Below are 18,037 nucleotides of genomic sequence, written 5' to 3'. Positions count from 1 at the left end.
GCTCAGCCTTCTCCCCAAGACAAAAAGTCAAAGGCATTTCCTGTTCGTTATATGCTCTCCTGCATTGGCCAATCCTCCCTGGCACAGGGAGCAGCTGAGGAATTCCTCCGGGAACTACTCACCACGGGACACGAGACCATCCAGACTGAGGGGCACTGAAAATAAACTGACCTGAATCCAGCCACAGGTCAAATCACTGAGTACCTCAGTGAGGGGCTGGGGTGTGGCTCAGTGGTAGAGCCCCTGCCTAGAATCCCCCAGTGAGGGGCTGGGGGTGTGGCTCAGTGGTAGAGCCCCTGCCTAGAATCCCCAGTGAGGGGCTGGGGGTGTGGTTCAGTGGTAGAGCCCCTGCCTAGCATCCCTCAGTAGGGGCTGGGGGCGAGGCTCAATATCCCTCAGACAAATGATGTCTAACTGTGGCCTGTAGGGTGGAGGCCAGCACTGTTTCAATGTTGTATTTCCTGTGTGTGAACAGCCACAGGAAAACGTCCCTGGTCTCAGGAGATAACTACCTCAGCCTTTAAGGACAGAGGGACACAGTGTCTACAATAAACTGTCCAGCAGGCCATCAATAATGACATGGCTACGTGCGTATGCTGTGGGGCTGGATGTCCGCCAGCATGAACCTCCTGAGACGTACTGGGTGTCTCTATTCTCTCCTTGCAACTTTTCTGTGCACTGGCAATGTTTCAAAGCAAAAACTTCAAAGAAAAACAACAAAACAAAAAGCCCACCTTCAAATCAAGCTGATGACACACCCCCACACTTCCAGTAACTCTCGGTTATCTGGGTTCTGGGCTCCTCCCTAGCGCCGGGCAGCAAGCAATAAAAATTTTCTAGTTTGCTCATCCCTTTTGTTTTCAGCCTGGATCCACGGTAGAAATGTCCAGTAAACGTGAATGGAATCTTTCTGTCTTTTGTTGTTTTTTTTTTTGTGGTGTTGAGGGTGGAACCTAGGACTTCCTGAACACCGGGCTGCAACCTCAGCTCCCTTTGACTTCTACTGAGACAGTATGTCACTAAGATGCCCAAGCTGACCTTGAATTTGACATCCCCCTGCCTCAGTCTCTTCGGTGCTAGAATGACAGTCACGTCCCATTTTACACAGCGTTTAAAACAAAAACAATCTGTAAATGCACAACTCTGAGGAGCTCTAGTGTGTCTGGTAAGTACACAATCATCACCTTTATTAATTTCAGAATATATTTTATCATTTTAAAAGATGCCCTATGAAAGCTGGGGTGTGGCTCAGTGGTAGAGCCCCTGCCTAGAATCCCCCAGTGAGGGGCTGGGGGTGTGACTCAGTGGTAGAGCCCCTGCCTAGAATCCCCCAGTGAGGGGCTGGGGTGTGGCTCAGTGGTAGAACCCCTGCCTAGAATCCCCCAGTGAGGGGCTGGGGTGTGGCTCAGTGGTAGAGCCCCTGCCTAGAATCCCCCAGTGAGGGGCTGGGGTGTGGCTCAGTGGTAGAACCCCTGCCTAGAATCCCCCAGTGAGGGGCTGGGGTGTGGCTCAGTGGTAGAGCCCCTGCCTAGAATCCCCCAGTGAGGGGCTGGGGGTGTGGCTCAGTGGTAGAGCCCCTGCCTAGAATCCCCCAGTGAGGGGCGGGGGTGTGGCTCAGTGGTAGTCTGTTTGGCCCTAAATTCCATCTCTAGTACTACACATCCACAGCAAAATCCCTGAGCCCTTTAGGTGTTCTCCCTCCCCCACCCTGACCTTAGGTAACCACTAGTCTGCTTCTGCTTTTTGTGGATTCCCTGTTCTGGGCATTGCACAGGAATGAAACCCCGCCCCGGCCTTCTGTCACTGCTTTTGAGGCTCACCCCTCCTGCCATGTTTCTGTCTCTCTTACACACGGTAGATTTGAAAAGTCTTAAATGGGGCATGACCCAGAAGTTTCTAATGATCCCCCCCCCCCCAGCAGGTCAAGACTAGAACCCAAATCCGCCAGCTGTGCCGCTCACAGCTTGGGCCCCAACAGCACTGGCCACATGGGCTGTCCTCCAGGCAGTAGGCACTCAAGGACCCCTGCTCCTTGTCTGACCATGTGACCTCAAGCCCACCTGACCCTGCCCGCTCTGTCCCTGGTACCTTGAGGTTGTGCCCATCGAAGGGCAGGGAGCCGCTGACTAGCGTGTACAGGATGACTCCAAGGCTCCAGATGTCCACCTCCGGCCCATCGTACTTCTTGCCCTGGAACAGCTCTGGGGCGGCATACGGGGGGCTCCCACAGAACGTATCCAGCTTCGAGCCCAGCGTGAACTCATTGCTGAAGCCGAAGTCGGCGATTTTGATGTTGGCCTCGGCATCCAGTAACAGGTTCTCAGCCTGAGGGGGAAAGGGAGGCCAGAGTGTGAAGAGAGAGGCTCACTATAGCCTTCCTGATCTACCTTGCCATCCTCCTGCCTCTGCCTCCCCAAGGCTGGGGTTACAGGCATGTGACACCACACCCAGTTTATGTGGGTGTGGTGACACATGCCTGTAACCTGTAACCTGTACACGCCAGGCCAGCGCTCTTCAGAGTGAGCCACGCCCGCAGCCTGGTGACATTTTCTTTCCTGACATGTGAGGCGCCACAGCCCAGCCTTCCCCTGAGTTCTGATGGCCTCGGATGCTGCAGCCGCCATCAGGACCTGGGAAACCACTCTGGTCAATTCCAGTCTCCTACACTAGATGGCGCACAACCTCCAGGTTAATTCTCCCCATCCACCTGCCTCCTAAGTATCCAGTCATAGACAGAGCACATATCCAGAAGTTTCCACAGCCATTCCTCAGTGGTCCTCATGTCTTTGAAAACTACTTAAGATGTCTACATCGAGGCTTCCTTTTTTGTTTTTGTTGAGACAGGGTCTATGTGGTTCAAGGTGGCTTGGACCTCACTACATAGCCCAGGCTATCCTCCAGCTCATGGCAATCACCTCCCAAGTGCTGGGACCATGGCTTATAGCTGGCATGAGGCTATAAGCATTTTAGCCCAGGCTGGCTTCCAACTCATGGTAATTCTCCTGTCTCATCCTAGAGAGCTGGAATTACAAGTGAGACCAACCACACCCAACTTCCCCGAGGTTTTGTGGCGGTTGTTGCTCTTTTGAGACAGAGTCCTGTGTAGCTGAGGCTAGCCTTAAACTTCTGTTGATCCCCTTTTGTCCTCTGTGGTTGAGACTGAACCCAGGACCTTGCAAGTGTCAAACAAAGCACTCTATTACAAACTACATTGGTAGCCCTTGGCCTTGAACTCCTGATCCTCCTGCCTCTACCTCCCAAGTACTGGGATTACAGGCGTGCACCACATTGGGCTAGCCCCAGGTTCCTGTGGTTGTTTTTTGGCTTTTTTTTTTTAATTTTTAAAAATAATTTATTTAGGAGCTGGAGAGATGGCTCAGTGGTTAAGAGCACTTCCAGAGGACCTGGGTTCAATTCCCAGCACCCACATGGCAGCACACACCTGTCTGTAACTCCAAGATCTGACATCCTCACACAGACATTCATGAAGGCAAAACACCAATGCAAATGAAATAAAAATAAATTAAAAGAAGTATTTAACTTTTTTCATTTTATGTGCATTGGTGTGAGGGTGTCAGATCCCCCAGAACTGGAGTCGCAGACGGTTGTGAGCTGCCAGGTGGGTGCTGGGAATTGAACCCGGGTCCTCTGGAAGAGCAGCCGGTGCTCTTCACCCCTGAGCCATCTCTGCAGCAGAGGAGTGGGATGGGAGGAGCACGTGACCTGTGGAGGTCACAGGCTAACTGTAGAGTCAGTTCTGTGTCCTTCACCAGGGGCCCCCAGGAACTGAACACAGGTCGGTGGGCTGGAACAGCAGGTACCCTCCTTACCCACTAAGCCACCTCTGCACACCCCCCACCACCAAGGGCTCTAAAAACAATGAAACAACTCTGCTCTTCAGGCACAGAGCTCGTCTTAAAAGCCCCTAGGGCCCAGCCCAGCACACAGTAGGTGTGCCCAGCACACAGTAGATGCTCACGAAGGATGACCCAGACTACAGACTATCGGGTCTTAGACTTGTGTTTTCTTTAATTGGGGGTCTGAGGACAAAGCACCAGAGAGGCCACCGAGCTTGGCTGCAGCAGGTGGCTGGTTTGGACTGTAGGGGTCAATTTCCCGTCCTCTGGTGCTGGCGCCGTGGCCTCTGCATCACCCTAAGACCCTGGGCTTCCAAGACTCTGTGGAGTGACCTTGGCCTGAAAGCCAAGTTCTCACGGGCTCCAGAGGTCCACAGAGGGAGCAGACGTCAGAGATACAGCGAGGCCCTGAAGGCCGAACACTGATACCGTATCTCAGCCCGCTGTCCTCCCAGAAGCCACCCCAGGACACTTGGTCCCAAGGTCCTCCCACCTCCCACCAGGGAGAGAACCCTGGGTCCCGGGTGGCATCCGGGGAACGGGGGGCATGGTGGCTGGCGGGGCTGGGGTCACAGTGGGAGGGGCTTACCTTTAGATCCCTGTGGACAATGTTCTTCTGGTGACAGTAGTGCACGGCAGACACAATCTACAGTGGGCAGAAGACAGTCACCAGCCCGCGAAGCCACCACCCACGGCCGACCTCCACACCCAGTACCTCCCCTGGCACAAGCAGAGGCTCTGGGGACTCAGGCTGGGAGAGAACATGGGAGCCAGGCAGACTTCAACACCCTGACACCTGATATATATTCTCTCTCTCTCTCTCTCTCTCTCTCTCTCTCTCTCTCTCACACACACACACACACACACACACACACGCACACGCACACGCACACGCACACGCACACGCTCATGGCTGTAGCACTAACACCTTGAGACTAGCCCATGTTTGGAATCTCCAGTGTCCCATGTTGGAAAGAGGTCTGTGGGCTACAGTTCTCTCTGTACCGCCAGAGGCTCTTACCCTACACAAAGGACACCCTCACACCAATACTAGATATAGTGGCGCCCACTCACAGGCCACGCATGCTAACGTACCTCTTACACCTGTATGACAACTATGGATCTTTTCACCCTGAATCTGCTCTTCACACCTGCATGTCCTCACCTCACACCCGGGCCTCACAAGCATGTCTTCACCTCACACCTGGGCCTCACACTGCATGCCCTCACCTCACACCCGGGCCTCACACTGCATGCCCTCACCTCACACCCGGGCCTCACACTGCATGCCCTCACCTCACACCCGGGCCTCACACTGCATGCCCTCACCTCACACCCGGGCCTCACACTGCATGTCCTCACCTCACATCTGGTGTGTCCTCTCATCTCCATATATACTCTCACTCACCAAGATCCACACCCCAACTTGTGCCCTTCACAGAATCCTCCACACCAGGGCACACCCCATACCAGCGCCTACAGATCCTGCCACCCTGAGGCCCCACCCCCATCCGGCACTCCAACGCATGCAGCTATTACACACCTACACACACACCTCGTCAAGGACCACATCACTTTGTATCTTCTATGAGATTGTGTACGTGTGTGTTTCTGCACGCTCACGTGTGTGTGTGTGTGTGTGTGTGTGTGTGTGTGTGTGCATGGGTGCAGGCCACCTCCATCACTTGCGCCCCGAGGTCCCCAACAGCCTCCTCCCACCCGAGTCCCTGCACAGCCTCACCCCTGTGCATGCGCATCTGCAGGGCATTCCACTCAGCCCTCACTCAGACGCTCTTCCCAGGAGCCAGGGGCGGGGCACGCGGTCTCTCACCTGTCGGAATTTGGCTCGGGCCTCCTTCTCCTTCATGCGGCCGTGCGACACGAGGTAGTCAAACACTTCTCCTGCAGATGGAGAGGAAGAGGGGTCAAGGCTGGAGCCAGAGGGCATGGGGGTGTGAGAGCAGGGCGTGGGGGTGCAGAGGGGTATGAGAGCAGGGTGTGGGGGTGCAGGGGGTATGAGAGCAGGGCGTGGGGGTGCAGGGGGGTGTGAGAGCAGGGTGTGGGGGTGCAGGGGGTATGAGAGCAGGGCGTGGGGGTACAGGGGGTCTGAGAGCAGGGTGTGGGGGTGCAGGGGGTGTGAGAGCAGGCCGTGGGGGTGCAGGGGGTGTGAGAGCAGGGTGTGGGGGTACAGGGGGGTGTGAGAGCAGGGTGTGGGGGTACAGGGGGTGTGAGAGCAGGGTGTGGGGGTACAGGGGATGTGAGAGCAGGGCGTGGGGGTGCAGGGGTGTGAGAGCAGGGCGTGGGGGTGCAGGGGGTGTGAGAGCAGGGTGTGGGGGTGCAGGGGGTGTGAGAGCAGGGTGTGGGGGTGCAGGGGGTATGTGAGAGCAGGGTGTGGGGGTGCAGGGGTGTGAGAGCAGGGCGTGGGGCAGGGCCTCACCTGCGCTGGCATACTCCATCACCAGGTACAGCGTCTTCTCTGTCTCTATCACCTCAAAAAGCTTCACTGGGAGGGTGGGAGGGGAGGACTCAGGGTTAGGTGAGAGTGGAAGTGTCGCCACTCTCCACCAGACCCCACAGCCATCGGCCAACCATCACCCGCCTTCCGCCACAACCCCCGGGGGCTCCCTACTCGTGGCCAGGTTTTCATCCGCTCAGCCTCCCCTCCTCTACACCAGAGTTTCAGCTCGATGAGGCCTGGGACCCGAGCCCGGGGTGCCGGCAATCGGCAGTTACGGAGCAAATACATGTCATCCGGGGGGCTAAGGGTGTCCTCTCAGTCGCCACCCTCCCTTCACCTCTGCTTAGTGACCTGCACAGCGGTTCACATGAACCCGAGTGCCACGGGTCACACGGCCCACCTTAGCCGGTCGCTACAACCGTGATACAGATCCGTACTCCAGAAGACAAAACACAGGCTCAGAGAATCTAAGTCACTCCCCCAGAGTCACACCGGGATGACAGCAGCACCAGGGACGGGGTCTCTCTAATGCAGTCCCACCCTCCCTTCCCAAGGATCCACCCACGGCCTGCTTCCGGCCAGCTCCGTCCTCTCCTCACCGATGTTGGGGTGGTTGAGTCCCTTCATGATTCGGACTTCTCTGAACAGCTGGGCAAGGCCAGAGAGGAAGAAGAGACAGCAGTGAGGGGATGGTTTGGGGGATCTCTTTCCCCGCCAGGCCTGGTTAAGTCCCAGCTCTCACCCGGCCCTGGTCCCACCACATTCCCTCCTCTGGGCCTCACCTTCTGCAGGCTACTGGGGTTCAGCTGCGTTTTATCAATGATCTTGATAGCAACCTAAAGGTGGAAGAAGCAGGAAGGTCAAAATCCTCCACCTCAGATCACATAGCAAATTTGGGGCCAGCCTGGGCTACATGAGACACATGAAACGTTATCTCAAATTTTCTTAAGTGTTTATTGAATGTTAAATGTTATTTGAGCCAAGTATGGTGGTTTGTGCCTGGAATGCCACAATGGGGAGGCCGAGGAAGGCAGAGACCAGACTGGTCTACACATCAAGTTCCAGGCCCTCAAGGGGATGGAGAGATGTTAAGCACAATGGCTGTGTTTGCAGAGGGCCCTGCAGAGTTCAGTCCCCAGCACCCACCTGGGGGCTCGCAATCATCAGCAACTCCAGTTACAAGATATCCAGTATTATCTCCTGCCCTCCTTGGCCCCCTGCACGCTTGTGCACATATCCACCCACAGAAACACAGACACGTAATTTAAATAAATAAGTAAATCAATGAATTTTATACCAGGTGTGGCAGAGCACTTGGGAGGCAGAGGCAGGGGAAATCTCCGTGAGTTCTAGGCCAGCCAGGACTACACAGCGAGACCCTACCTCAAAAATATATACATTTAAAAAAGATATAATAAATCTTGGGGGAAAAAATAAAAGCAACCTCTGGAATGGAGTCCGTACCCCACATATGGGGAACAGCCTGTGCTCACTCCGTGGGGAGCGGGCCCTGTGCCCTTGCCGGATTCTCACACACGGATTTTTGAGAAATTCGTCAGGCACTTTGCATGCCAGTATTGAGACAATCATATGGTTCCCTTCATCTGTGAATGTGACGAAGCACAGGAATAAATTGTGGCACAGAAAAGAACTCTGCTTTCCTGGGAGGGGCCCAGCGCTGGTGTCACATGGCTGATGCTAAATCGTTTGCCCGATTCCATCCCTAATATTGTGTTTGAGATGGGGGGTTGGCGGCCAGACAGCTCAGCTGGTAAAGGCATCGCCGCCGCCACCACCGCCGCCGCCGCCGCCACCGAGCCTGAGAGCCTGAGTTTGAGCCTCGGAACCCACGGGGTGAAAGGAGAGAATGAATTCCTGTAGGATGTCCTCTGACCTCCGTACATATGCGCACCCACAGAACAAATAAATGGAAAAATAAAAATAAAAAAGGATTTTGATTTGAGCCTTGGTCAATCTAGCAAAACCGTATCTCAAGAAAGAAAAGGGTTTTAATTTGTATTTACACTGATGAGTAATACCAGCCTGCCATTCTGTTTCTTAGGATTTGTCTTGCTTTTTTAAAAGCCCTAGATGGACTGGAACTCACTCTGTAGATCAGGCTGGCCTCCAAACTCACAGAGATCCACCTGTCTCTGCCTCCTGGGTGCTGGGATTAAAGGTGTGAACAACCACACTTGGTTCTTAGGGTTCTGGGTTATGTGGTTTATGGTGTGCCTAGGCATCAAACTCGAGGCCTTGTAAAGCCGAGCACCCCCTTCTACCACTGAGCCACACCCCCAGCCCCTCACTGGGGGATTCTAGGCAGGGGCTCTACCACTAGACCACACCCCCAGCCCCTCACAGCCCAGCATAGGGACAGTGGATGCTGGGAGCTTGTCCTAGTTTAGTCGGAGAACCCATCAAAAGGCAAACAGGTGAGGAGCAAAGACACCTGATGTCCTGTCTGGTCCCTCCCTCACACACATACACACATATACAACAAGCAAACAATACAATAAAAATACACAAAACCCAAAAACGAAGGCAGACAACACGCCTGTGACCTGAGACTTCCTAACAATTCAGGGAATCTTCTAACTGATTTTCTTTTCCTACTAGGACTGTTCTGAAAAAATCTGAGCAAGCAGGGGCTAGAGAGATGGCTCAGCACTTAAGAGTGCTGCTGCTCTTCCACAGGACAGTATTTGTCCCAGCACCCATGTCAGGCAGCCCACAAGTGCCTGTGACTCCAGCTCCTGAAGGTCTGGCGCCCTCTTCTGGCCTCTGTGGGCATTGCTCTCACATGCACACACACACAAATTAAAAATTAAAAATAACATTAAAGTCAGGTGTGGCAAGCACACGCCTTTAACTCTAGCACTCAGGAGGTAAAGGTAGGCAGATCTCCAAGTTCAAGAGCAAGTTCCAGGACTACACAAAAAACCTTGTCTCCAAAAACAAAGCAAAAATGAAACAAAACAAAACAAAACAAAAAACTTTGACGGGCGGTGGTGACACACACCTCTAATCCCAGCACTCAGGAGGCAGAGGCAGGTGAATCTCTGTGAATTCAAGGCCAGCCTGGTCTACAGAGTGAGTTTCAAGACAACCAGGACTGTTATACAGAGAAACCCTGTCTCAAAAAAATCAAACAAAACAAAACAAAAACAAACAACAACAACAACAACAACAAACTTTAAGTTTTAAGTTGGGCATAGTGGCACACACTTTTAATCACATCACTCAGGAGGCAGAGGCAGGTGGCTCTCCATGAGTTCAAGGCAAGCCTGGTTTGTATAGGGAGTTCCAGGGCAGCCAGGGCTATGTAGAGAGACGCCATCTCCAAACAAAACAAAACCAACTTTAAATTCTGAGCAAGTGGGGGAATTCCCTGGGTTAGAAGGCCAGCCAGGACCAGTTCTGACCTCACACCTCTTGAACTCCCCTGCCCTGCCATCCACCCCGAGCCCCTCGGTCACACACACTCACCTCCCGACCCGTAAGGATATGCCGGGCCAGCTTGACTTTGGCGAAGTTGCCCTTCCCGATGGTCCTCAGCAGGCGGTAGTTGCCCACATGGGGTTGTTCCTCGGGGCAGGAAGCGATAGAGTTCCGGCAACGGGCACCCAAGGAGCGGGTGGACCAGGATGGCCCTTTGTCTGAGGATCGACCACTGCCCAAGGTGCCATGCTGAGTGGAGAGAAGCATATGAGCCATTCCAGTCCCTGCCCACCACAGAGGCACCTGAGGGCCAGGGTGGGGGGCTCTCTGGAGCTCTGGCCACTGTGCTCTCCTGCCCCTCTCCGAACTCGGGCCATAGGAAAATGATGCTTTGGGGACCTCCCCCTCTCCCACAGAGGCTGTGCTCGGATGGTGGAGAAGCTTGTTCAGCAGGCATCAAGCTCCGGGTTCCAGCACTCTGGAGGGTGGAGGCAGGTGGATTGGGAGTACAAGGTCACCCTCCATTACACGCTGAGTTCCAGGCTAGCCTGGGCTACATAGCAAGATTCTCCTTTTGTCTTGTTAAGACAGGCTCTTCTGAAGCCCAGGTTGGCTTTAAGCAGATCATGTATAGCTGAGAGAAGCCTTAATGTCCATCCTCCTGCCTCCACTTCTCAATGGCTGGGATGATAACTGTGAACCACCACACCACACCGGGCTCCACACGGTCTCCAGAAAAACGAAGCACCGGGAAGTATTTCAGTGGTGGGTGGAGCGCTTGGTTCCCTGGCACAAGGCTCAGAGTTCTGTGCCAAGCAATGCACAAAATGAGGGGCCTCTGAGACCCCACCCCCAACCCTCCCCTTCTTACGCCTGGGACCACCACCATCCTTGGGCTACACTCTTCTCAATGCTGCCAACCTCAACCCCCATGAATGGCAACCCCCATCCAGACGCAACACTCGCTTCCCGGCCAGCACAAATCCCAAACATCCTGTTTCATCCACATGCTTGGGCCAGCCCCAAGTCTATTTTTCTTGGGCTGAGGGAATGGGGAGGGTGGGAGAGGGTCTCAAGTAGCTTAGGCTACCCCCAACTTGTTATGTAGCCAAGGCTGACCTCGAATCCCTGATACTCCAGCTTTGGCCCACCAAATGCTGGGATTACAGGCCTGCAGTCACCACACCCCAGCCTTTTCTAGACCCTCTTTTCTATACCCCAAAACATGTCCCTCACCTCATTCCTAGCTGACCATCCAGACATTTTTACAGTGGTCTCCTCGCTACTCAAGGCCCAGCTTTCCAGGGCTTGAAAATGTTACATTGAAAATTCTAGCAATCAGCCAGCTGGTGGTGGTGGACACACCTTTAATCCTAGTACTTGGGAGGCAGAGGCAGGTGAGTTCAAGTTCAAGGCCAGCCTGGTCTACAGAATGAGTTCCAGGACAGTCAGGGCTACACAGAGAGACCCTGTTTTGAAAGACCAAAAACAAACAACCACTCCCCCCGCCTCCCCCCAAAAAAACTCCAGCATTTTTTCTTTGTTTTTTTGGGGTGGTGGTGGGTTTTTTGTTTGTTTTTGTTTTTTGAGACAGGGCCTTATGTAGCCCAGGCTAGCCTGGAACTTACCATGTAACTGGAGATGACCTTAAACTCCCTGTCACTAGAATGCCTCTATCACAGCAATGATGTTACTCTTTTGTGGTATCCTATTTATTGACGTATTTTCCCTTTCTTTCTTTTTTGATACTGGGTCTCATTCTGTAGCCCAAGCTGAGGGCTGGAACGCATAGTAATCCTCCTGCCTCTGCCTCCCAAGGGCTGGAAATACATGCATGTCGGGTTTTACGTTACAGTTGAGACAGGGTTGGTCTCATGTAGTCCAGGCTAGCCCTGAGCTCCTGCTCCTCCTGCCTCAGCCTCCCAAGTGCAGGGATTACAAGCCTGTGTTACCATGCCCAGCTTATACCTAGTTTATAATTGACCCTCCTGATCAGCCCAGGTCTATACGAAAAGAGAAATCAAGCTTGGAATGGGTACAGACTGGGGGGCTTCTGGGAGGGTCTTAGATGGGGGCTGTTTCACCACCACTGATGCCCCAGATTCTCCTGCAAACAACAGAGCTCTTTATTCTGCCTAAACATCCCGTGCTGGCCATTCTGTCCACCTCTCCGTGAAACACTGTTTCATCCTGACCGCCCTCCGCCACCCTGCCAAGTGTGACATGCCCGGCCAGCCATCTCCCACTCCGTCAGCTCCTCTGTTCCTGCTGCCCTGTCCTGACTGGGAACCTCCAGGGACAGGGCCTCCTTCCTTTCTTAGCCAGATCTCTCTCCATGTCCTCCTCACAGCTGAGGGGAAGCAGGACCCAGGACAGGGAGGAAGGGAGAAGGTCGGACAGCCAGAGAGCTGAGGCCCGGGCTGCCTGTGTCAGGGAAGCTCTACCAGGCCACCCCACAGCAACAACCAGCATTCACAAGCACGGACAGTCTATGTATCACCATCCTCGTTTTAAAGGGAAGGGAAACTGAGGCCTGGAGCTGGGATCTGAACCCAGCTATTTTGCCAAACTGGTATTTTTTACAGGTATCACTTAAGTCTAACTCATAATTCTACACCTGTTTTTGTCTTTTTTTTGTTCAGTTCTCATATACTATAAAAGTGCTCCTCCACTGAGCCACACCCCAGCCCCTCACTGGGGGATTCTAGGCAGAGGCTCTACCATTGACCCACACCCCAGCCCCTCACTGGGGGATTCTAGGCAGGGGCTCTACCACTGAGCCACACCCCCCAGCCCCTCACTGGGGGATTCTAAGCAGGGGCTCTACCACTGAGCCACACCCCAGCCCCTCACTGGAGGATTCTAGGCAGGAGCTTGACCACTGAGCCACACCCCATCCCCTCACTGGGGGATTCTAGGCAGAGGCTCTACCACTGAGCTACACCCCATCCCCTCACTGGGGGATTCTAGGCAGAGGCTCTACCACTGAGCTACACCCCATCCCCTCACTGGGGGATTCTAGGCAGAGGCTCTACCACTGAGCTACACCCCATCCCCTCACTGGGGGATTCTAGGCAGGGGCTCTACCACTGAGCCACACCCCAGCCCCTCACTAGGGGATTCTAGGCAGGGGCTCCTCCACTGAGCCACACCCCAGCCCCTCACTAGGGGATTCTAGGCAGGGGCTCTACCACTGAGCCACACCTCAGCCCCTCACTGGGGAATTCTAGGCAGGGGCTCTACCACTGAGCCACACCCCCAGCCACTCACTGGGGGATTCTAGGCAGGGGCTTTACCACTGAGCCACACTCCCAGCCCCTCACTGGGGGATTCTAGGCAGGGGCTCCATGGCTGCATTATGTCCCCATTACCCCCTTTTCTTTGTTTGTGTATGTGTGTGCAGGTGTGCTCACCTGTGGAGGTCAGAGGTCAGCTTTGGGTATCTTCCTCTATCACTCTCCACCTGAGCTTTTGAAACATGCCTTCTTCCCTGAATCTAGAGCTGGACCGGCTGGCCAGCAAGTGCCTAGTATCGGCCTGTCTGTACCCGCCCCACGGCCGGACCCAGTGCTGGGGCTTCAGGCGTGTTCTGCCATGCCCAGCTTCTACGTAGGTGCTGGAATCTGAACCCAGACCCTCATATTCGCACCGTAAGCACTTTACCCAACCAGCCACCTCCCCATCCCACCCTCCAACTCTCATTTTAATTTTGAGATAAGGGCTTGCAAACTTGAAATCCTCCTGCCTCGGTTTCCCAAGTAGCTGAGCTCACTGGCTTACTCCACCACGCCTGCTTCCACGTGGTTTTTACTAGGTGGATGATACCACCGGCCAAGTCTTGTGCAGACAGGCACCTCACCCACACGCCATTCCCAAGGGAGCCCAGTGAGGGAGGCCCCTGCACCCCCACAGTCCAGGGAGTAACAAAGGCTGGGACTGGATAGGGGCCAGCCATGTTCACTCAGCTTCCTCACAAGAGGCAAGAGGTTGATGCCTACCAGGCCTGTCAGTTATCCCAGCTACTTGGGAAGCAGAGGCCATCGGGTTTTAAATTCAAGATCTGTCGGGGGCGGAGGGGGGGGGGGGAGTTCAAGGCCAGACTGGACAACTTAGGGAGATCTTGCCTCAGGAACAAGTGAAAGAGCTGAGAAATAATTCAGCAGTAGAGCACTGTTAATCAGGGGCTGGGGGTGTGGCTCAGTGGTGGAGCCCCTGCCTAGAATCCCCCAGTGAGGGGCGGGGGTGTGGCTCAGTGGTAGAGCCCCTGCTTAGAATCCCCCAGTGAGGGGCTGGGGGTGTGGCTCAGTGGTAGAGCCCCTGCCTAGAATCCCCCAGTGAGGGGCTGGGGTGTGGCTCAGTGGTGGAGCCCCTGCCTAGAATCCCCCAGTGAGGGGCTGGGGGTGTAGCTCAGTGGTAGAGCCCCTGCCTAGAGTCCCCCAGTGAGGGGCGGGGGTGTGGCTCAGTGGTAGAGCCCCTGCTTAGAATCCCCCAGTGAGGGGCTGGGGGTGTGGCTCAGTGGTAGAGCCCCTGCCTAGAATCCCCCAGGGAGGGGCTGGGGGTGTGGCTCAGTGGTGGAGCCCCTGCCTAGAATCCCCCAGGGAGGGGCTGGGGGTGTAGCTCAGTGGTGGAGCCCCTGCCTAGCACGCACAAGGCCCTGGCTTTAACCCTCAGCACTGCACTGTGGATGTGGTAGGCAGAGCCCTGGACCTGTGGTCCAGTCCTTGCTACTTCCAGTAAAAAGAAAAAGACTACCCCAGGCCGGGTAGTTCCGAATTCCACCCCTGCAGCCCTCACCACGGTCCCTGCTCACACCACTCCACCCCAGCTCCACCGTGGGTCCAGCCACAGTGGGTATTCTCAAGCCTGGACTCAAGCTTCCCCAAGGCTCAGACCCGGAGAGCGCCTTGCCCAAGGGCACAGGGCATGTGGATGAGCAGGCCGGGGACTCTGGCTCCTGAGTGCTGATCCTCCCAGATGCCAGCGGCGCTCACTCCCCCCACCCCCAGGGGCAGGCAGGTGGTGGAGAGGGAAGACAGATAAGGTCTCTGAACCCTGCTGAGCCAACAGCCTGAGGAAGAATCCCTGTTGGGTGTTGCCAGGGGGCTCCCTCTAACACAAGAAGACAGTCTGCTGGGGGCTGCGTGGTGGAGGGACCCCTGCCAGGGGGTAGCTGGGGCAAAGGATGATGAAACCCCCCAGGGGTCAGAGGCAGGAGCTAAAACTGGCCAGCACCACCAGCGGCCTGGATCCCTCCTGATAGACCAGTGCCTGAACACCAGGCCCGTTGCTAGGGAACGTAGGGACGCTGGCCCCTGGTCTAGCGCCCTAGAACTTGGGGTAGAAGAGTATGCCCATATGTGGCTGTAGCAGGGGATGGGTCTGAAACCTCAGACTGCCGAAAGACAAAAATCATCCTTATAGACTGGAGTCAGGGGTTAGGGTTAGGGTTAGGATCCCTACTACGCGACAACAATCTTAGGAACGCGGGGAAGAGCAAAGCCCGCTAGGAGCCCAATGATCACACAGATTTGGAAATCGAGGCTCAGAGAGGTGAGGTCACTGGCCTGAGGTCACACAGCACTGTGATGTGAATCTGAGTCTATGTGAATAATTAAGGTAGCAATAACCACAACACAGTGACCTGAGGAAGTCCCTGTCAGGGAGGTGCCACCCTCAACCCACCTAGAAGGAAACTGAGGCTGGAGCAGGCTCCATGAGCTTGCCTGACAACAAATGACAGCTGGAGTTTGAGAACGCACCGCCTTCTGACTCAGATCCACAATCATGCCAGCAGCCAACAGCCATGAGCGCCGCCTATGTACCAGCCTTCACCCACATGTCTCCGGTGATTCTTTGCGGGACTCAAGTCGTTACCCCCCACCCCCCCAACACACACATACTTTCCAAGGCAGGAATCAGGCTCAGCGAGGGAAAGCCAGCAGCCTGAAGACACAGTGCAATCTGGCACATGGAGGCAGCATTTGAACCCAAGACCCGGGAACCGAGGACCTCTCTGGGGTGACTGGGGAACCAAGGTGGGTGGGCCTGGCTGAAATCTCCAACTTGAAACTTGGGCCAGTAGGAGAGAGGGGAGTATCCATGACATGCATTAGAGACTGAGATAAAAGCCTCTGGTTGTATTCACGAGGCAGAGGCAGGTGGATCTCTGCAAGTTCGAGGCCAGCCTGGTCCACAGAGCGAGTTCTGGGAGAGCCAGGGCTACACAGAGACTGTCTCGGAACAAAAAGTGTCTGGTTGGCTCCGGTGATGAGAGGGGGGTGGAGGAACCCACATCCTAGTGGGAATGGATTGAAGAGTTGGTTTTGAGGGACCTGGAAAGCTGTCAGAATTATGGGAAATGCGGGGGGTGGGGGGGGGTGGGCAGCGTGCTGTGAGAGAAGGAAGCCCTGGGATGGGAGACAGGGTACGGCAGGAGTCCCTGAACCAGATGCTCCGGGCTCAGTGAACTCCCAGAAGTCAGGGCTAAGGGCCCACAGCACGGGGGGTCAAAGGCGTGGGCAGAGCAACCCCAGGGGGGAGGCTTAGAGCCTGGGGTCCTGTCCAAGAGCCTGAGGGCGCAGATCTGAGGGCAGGAAGCTGAGGAGAGAAGCCTAGCAAGGAAACGGGGTAGGGGGGTGGGGTAGGGGGGAGCTCCAGTTAGCAGGAGGATGGGGAGGGGGGTGAGGAGGGGTCGTGAGGCTGGGAGGCTCGGCTGGGGCTTGCCTGCAAGCTGAGGAGGCTCAGGAGGCGGCCGGGAGTCAGCCTGGTCCAGCGCCTGGAAACCCAAGCCCGGGGTGGAAGCCCGCAGCTTGGAAGCCAAGACTTCCTGTAGGAAGACCAGCCGTGTCTGGGTCCTGGGTCGTATTTAGGGGAGCCCAGGAGAGCCAAGGGTCCAAGGACAGGGCCGCCGGGCCGAGCAGGGCCAAGCCGGGGAGCGGAGACACCTTGAAGGACCCAGGCAGGGCCCTGGGCCCAGGTGGCATTTGGCTTCCTGGGGGAGGCGGCTCCCGGGGACTGACTAGGGGTGGCAGCGGGAGCCAGCACCCCGACAAGCAAGAGGCAGGGAGGACAGCAGGGCCAGGCCGGGTCGGGCCTTGCTTGGGGCGGGGGAGGGGTGGAGAGCCCGGGCTGCGCCTCGGGGACCCGGGGCCGTGCCGAGCCGGGAAGGGTCGGGCCGGAGCCGCCGCGGGCGAGCGAGGAGGGGACAGACGCGGCCGCCGGGGAAGGGAGGGGCTCCGGCGGGCAGGGGAGGGGGCTTCCTGGAGGGGAGAGACCGGGCGGAAGCGCTCTGCAGAGGGACAAGAGAAGGGTCCAGAGACAGGGGCGCCCCTAGGGGTCGGGCTGGGCCGGGGCTGCGGGGAGGAGGGAGCAGAGAGGCCTCAAAGTCATGGGAAACGTCGGTGGGGGCCGTGGAGCCGGGGAAGGGGGTGAGCACCGGCCGGGCCGGCGGGGTGAGGGGCTCCGGGGCTGGACCCAAGCAAGGTTCCCCCAGGGGCTGGGCCCCACTCACCGTGTCCGAGTTCCGATCGTTGCCCGGGGCGAGCGCCGTCCTCGAAGACATCTTCTCCGGGGTCCCAAGAGGGAAGGGGACAGGGGCGGCCGGGTGGGGGGGGTGGGGATCCCGGGGTCCCCTCTCTTCCCCTCCCCCCCCCCAGCCGACCTGGGGACGCGAGCTCAAAAAAGCTGGGCGCCGTGGACGCCCGAGTCCTCCTCGCCGAGCGAGCGAGCGAGCGGAGGGAGCGAGCGAGGGCAGGACGGGGGAGGGGAGGCGACACCGGGGGTCCTAGTGGCCCCGTGCAAAGGGGACCCGGGGCGCCATCTGGGCGACGGGCAAGCGGGAGGGTGCACGGGCGGGGGCCGGGGAGGGGGCGCGGAGCCGGCCCGGGGCGGCGGCGGAGGGAGGCGACCGAGGGGCCGGGGAGGAAGGGACGTCAGGGGGAGGGGCGGGAGGGGCGGGAGGGGCGGGAGGGGCGGGGCCGAAGGAGACCCCGCCCCCCGCCGCCGGCCCTTAAAGGTACAGGCCCGGGCTGGCTCGGGGGCTTCTGGGGGCGGAGGCAGGTCTGGGCGCGCCGGGTCTCCAGCAAGTTCTCACAGGAGAACCGGGAGTCACCGGCCAGGAGGAGGGCAGAGAGATGCCGCCGAGGAGGAGGAGAGAGCAGAGGGAGATGTTGAGAGGTGGAGGAGACACACGGACACACACACACACACACAGAGACAGACACGAGGTGGGAAGAAGCGGAGTCACAAAGAGAGACAGAGAAGCCAAGGACAGAGACAAAAA

The 18,037-nt window shown here is 56.6% G+C and overlaps 1 protein-coding gene across 2 annotated transcripts in view; it reads right to left on the bottom strand.

Annotated features, from left to right (window-relative positions):
- Mark4 (microtubule affinity regulating kinase 4) overlaps positions 1-17,629 on the bottom strand; it is a 33,623-nt gene extending 15,994 nt beyond the window's left edge. For both annotated transcript variants that reach the window (XM_059280673.1, XM_059280682.1), the window contains exons 1-8: positions 17,267-17,629; positions 9,805-10,005; positions 7,098-7,151; positions 6,915-6,963; positions 6,295-6,360; positions 5,689-5,759; positions 4,447-4,503; positions 2,089-2,325 (exon numbers count right to left, since the gene is read on the bottom strand). In XM_059280673.1, coding sequence (XP_059136656.1) covers positions 2,089-2,325; positions 4,447-4,503; positions 5,689-5,759; positions 6,295-6,360; positions 6,915-6,963; positions 7,098-7,151; positions 9,805-10,005; positions 17,267-17,317 — 786 coding nt within the window. In that variant the 5' untranslated portion in view covers positions 17,318-17,629. The remainder of the gene's footprint in view (positions 1-2,088; positions 2,326-4,446; positions 4,504-5,688; positions 5,760-6,294; positions 6,361-6,914; positions 6,964-7,097; positions 7,152-9,804; positions 10,006-17,266) is intronic.
- Between the last annotated feature and the right edge of the window lie 408 nt (positions 17,630-18,037).

This window comes from Peromyscus eremicus, chromosome 1 (genome assembly GCF_949786415.1).
Source record: "Peromyscus eremicus chromosome 1, PerEre_H2_v1, whole genome shotgun sequence".
Lineage (NCBI taxonomy): Eukaryota > Metazoa > Chordata > Mammalia > Rodentia > Cricetidae > Peromyscus > Peromyscus eremicus.
The sequence above is the reverse complement of the archived record's forward strand: the minus strand, read 5'-3'. Positions and strand labels throughout refer to the sequence as shown.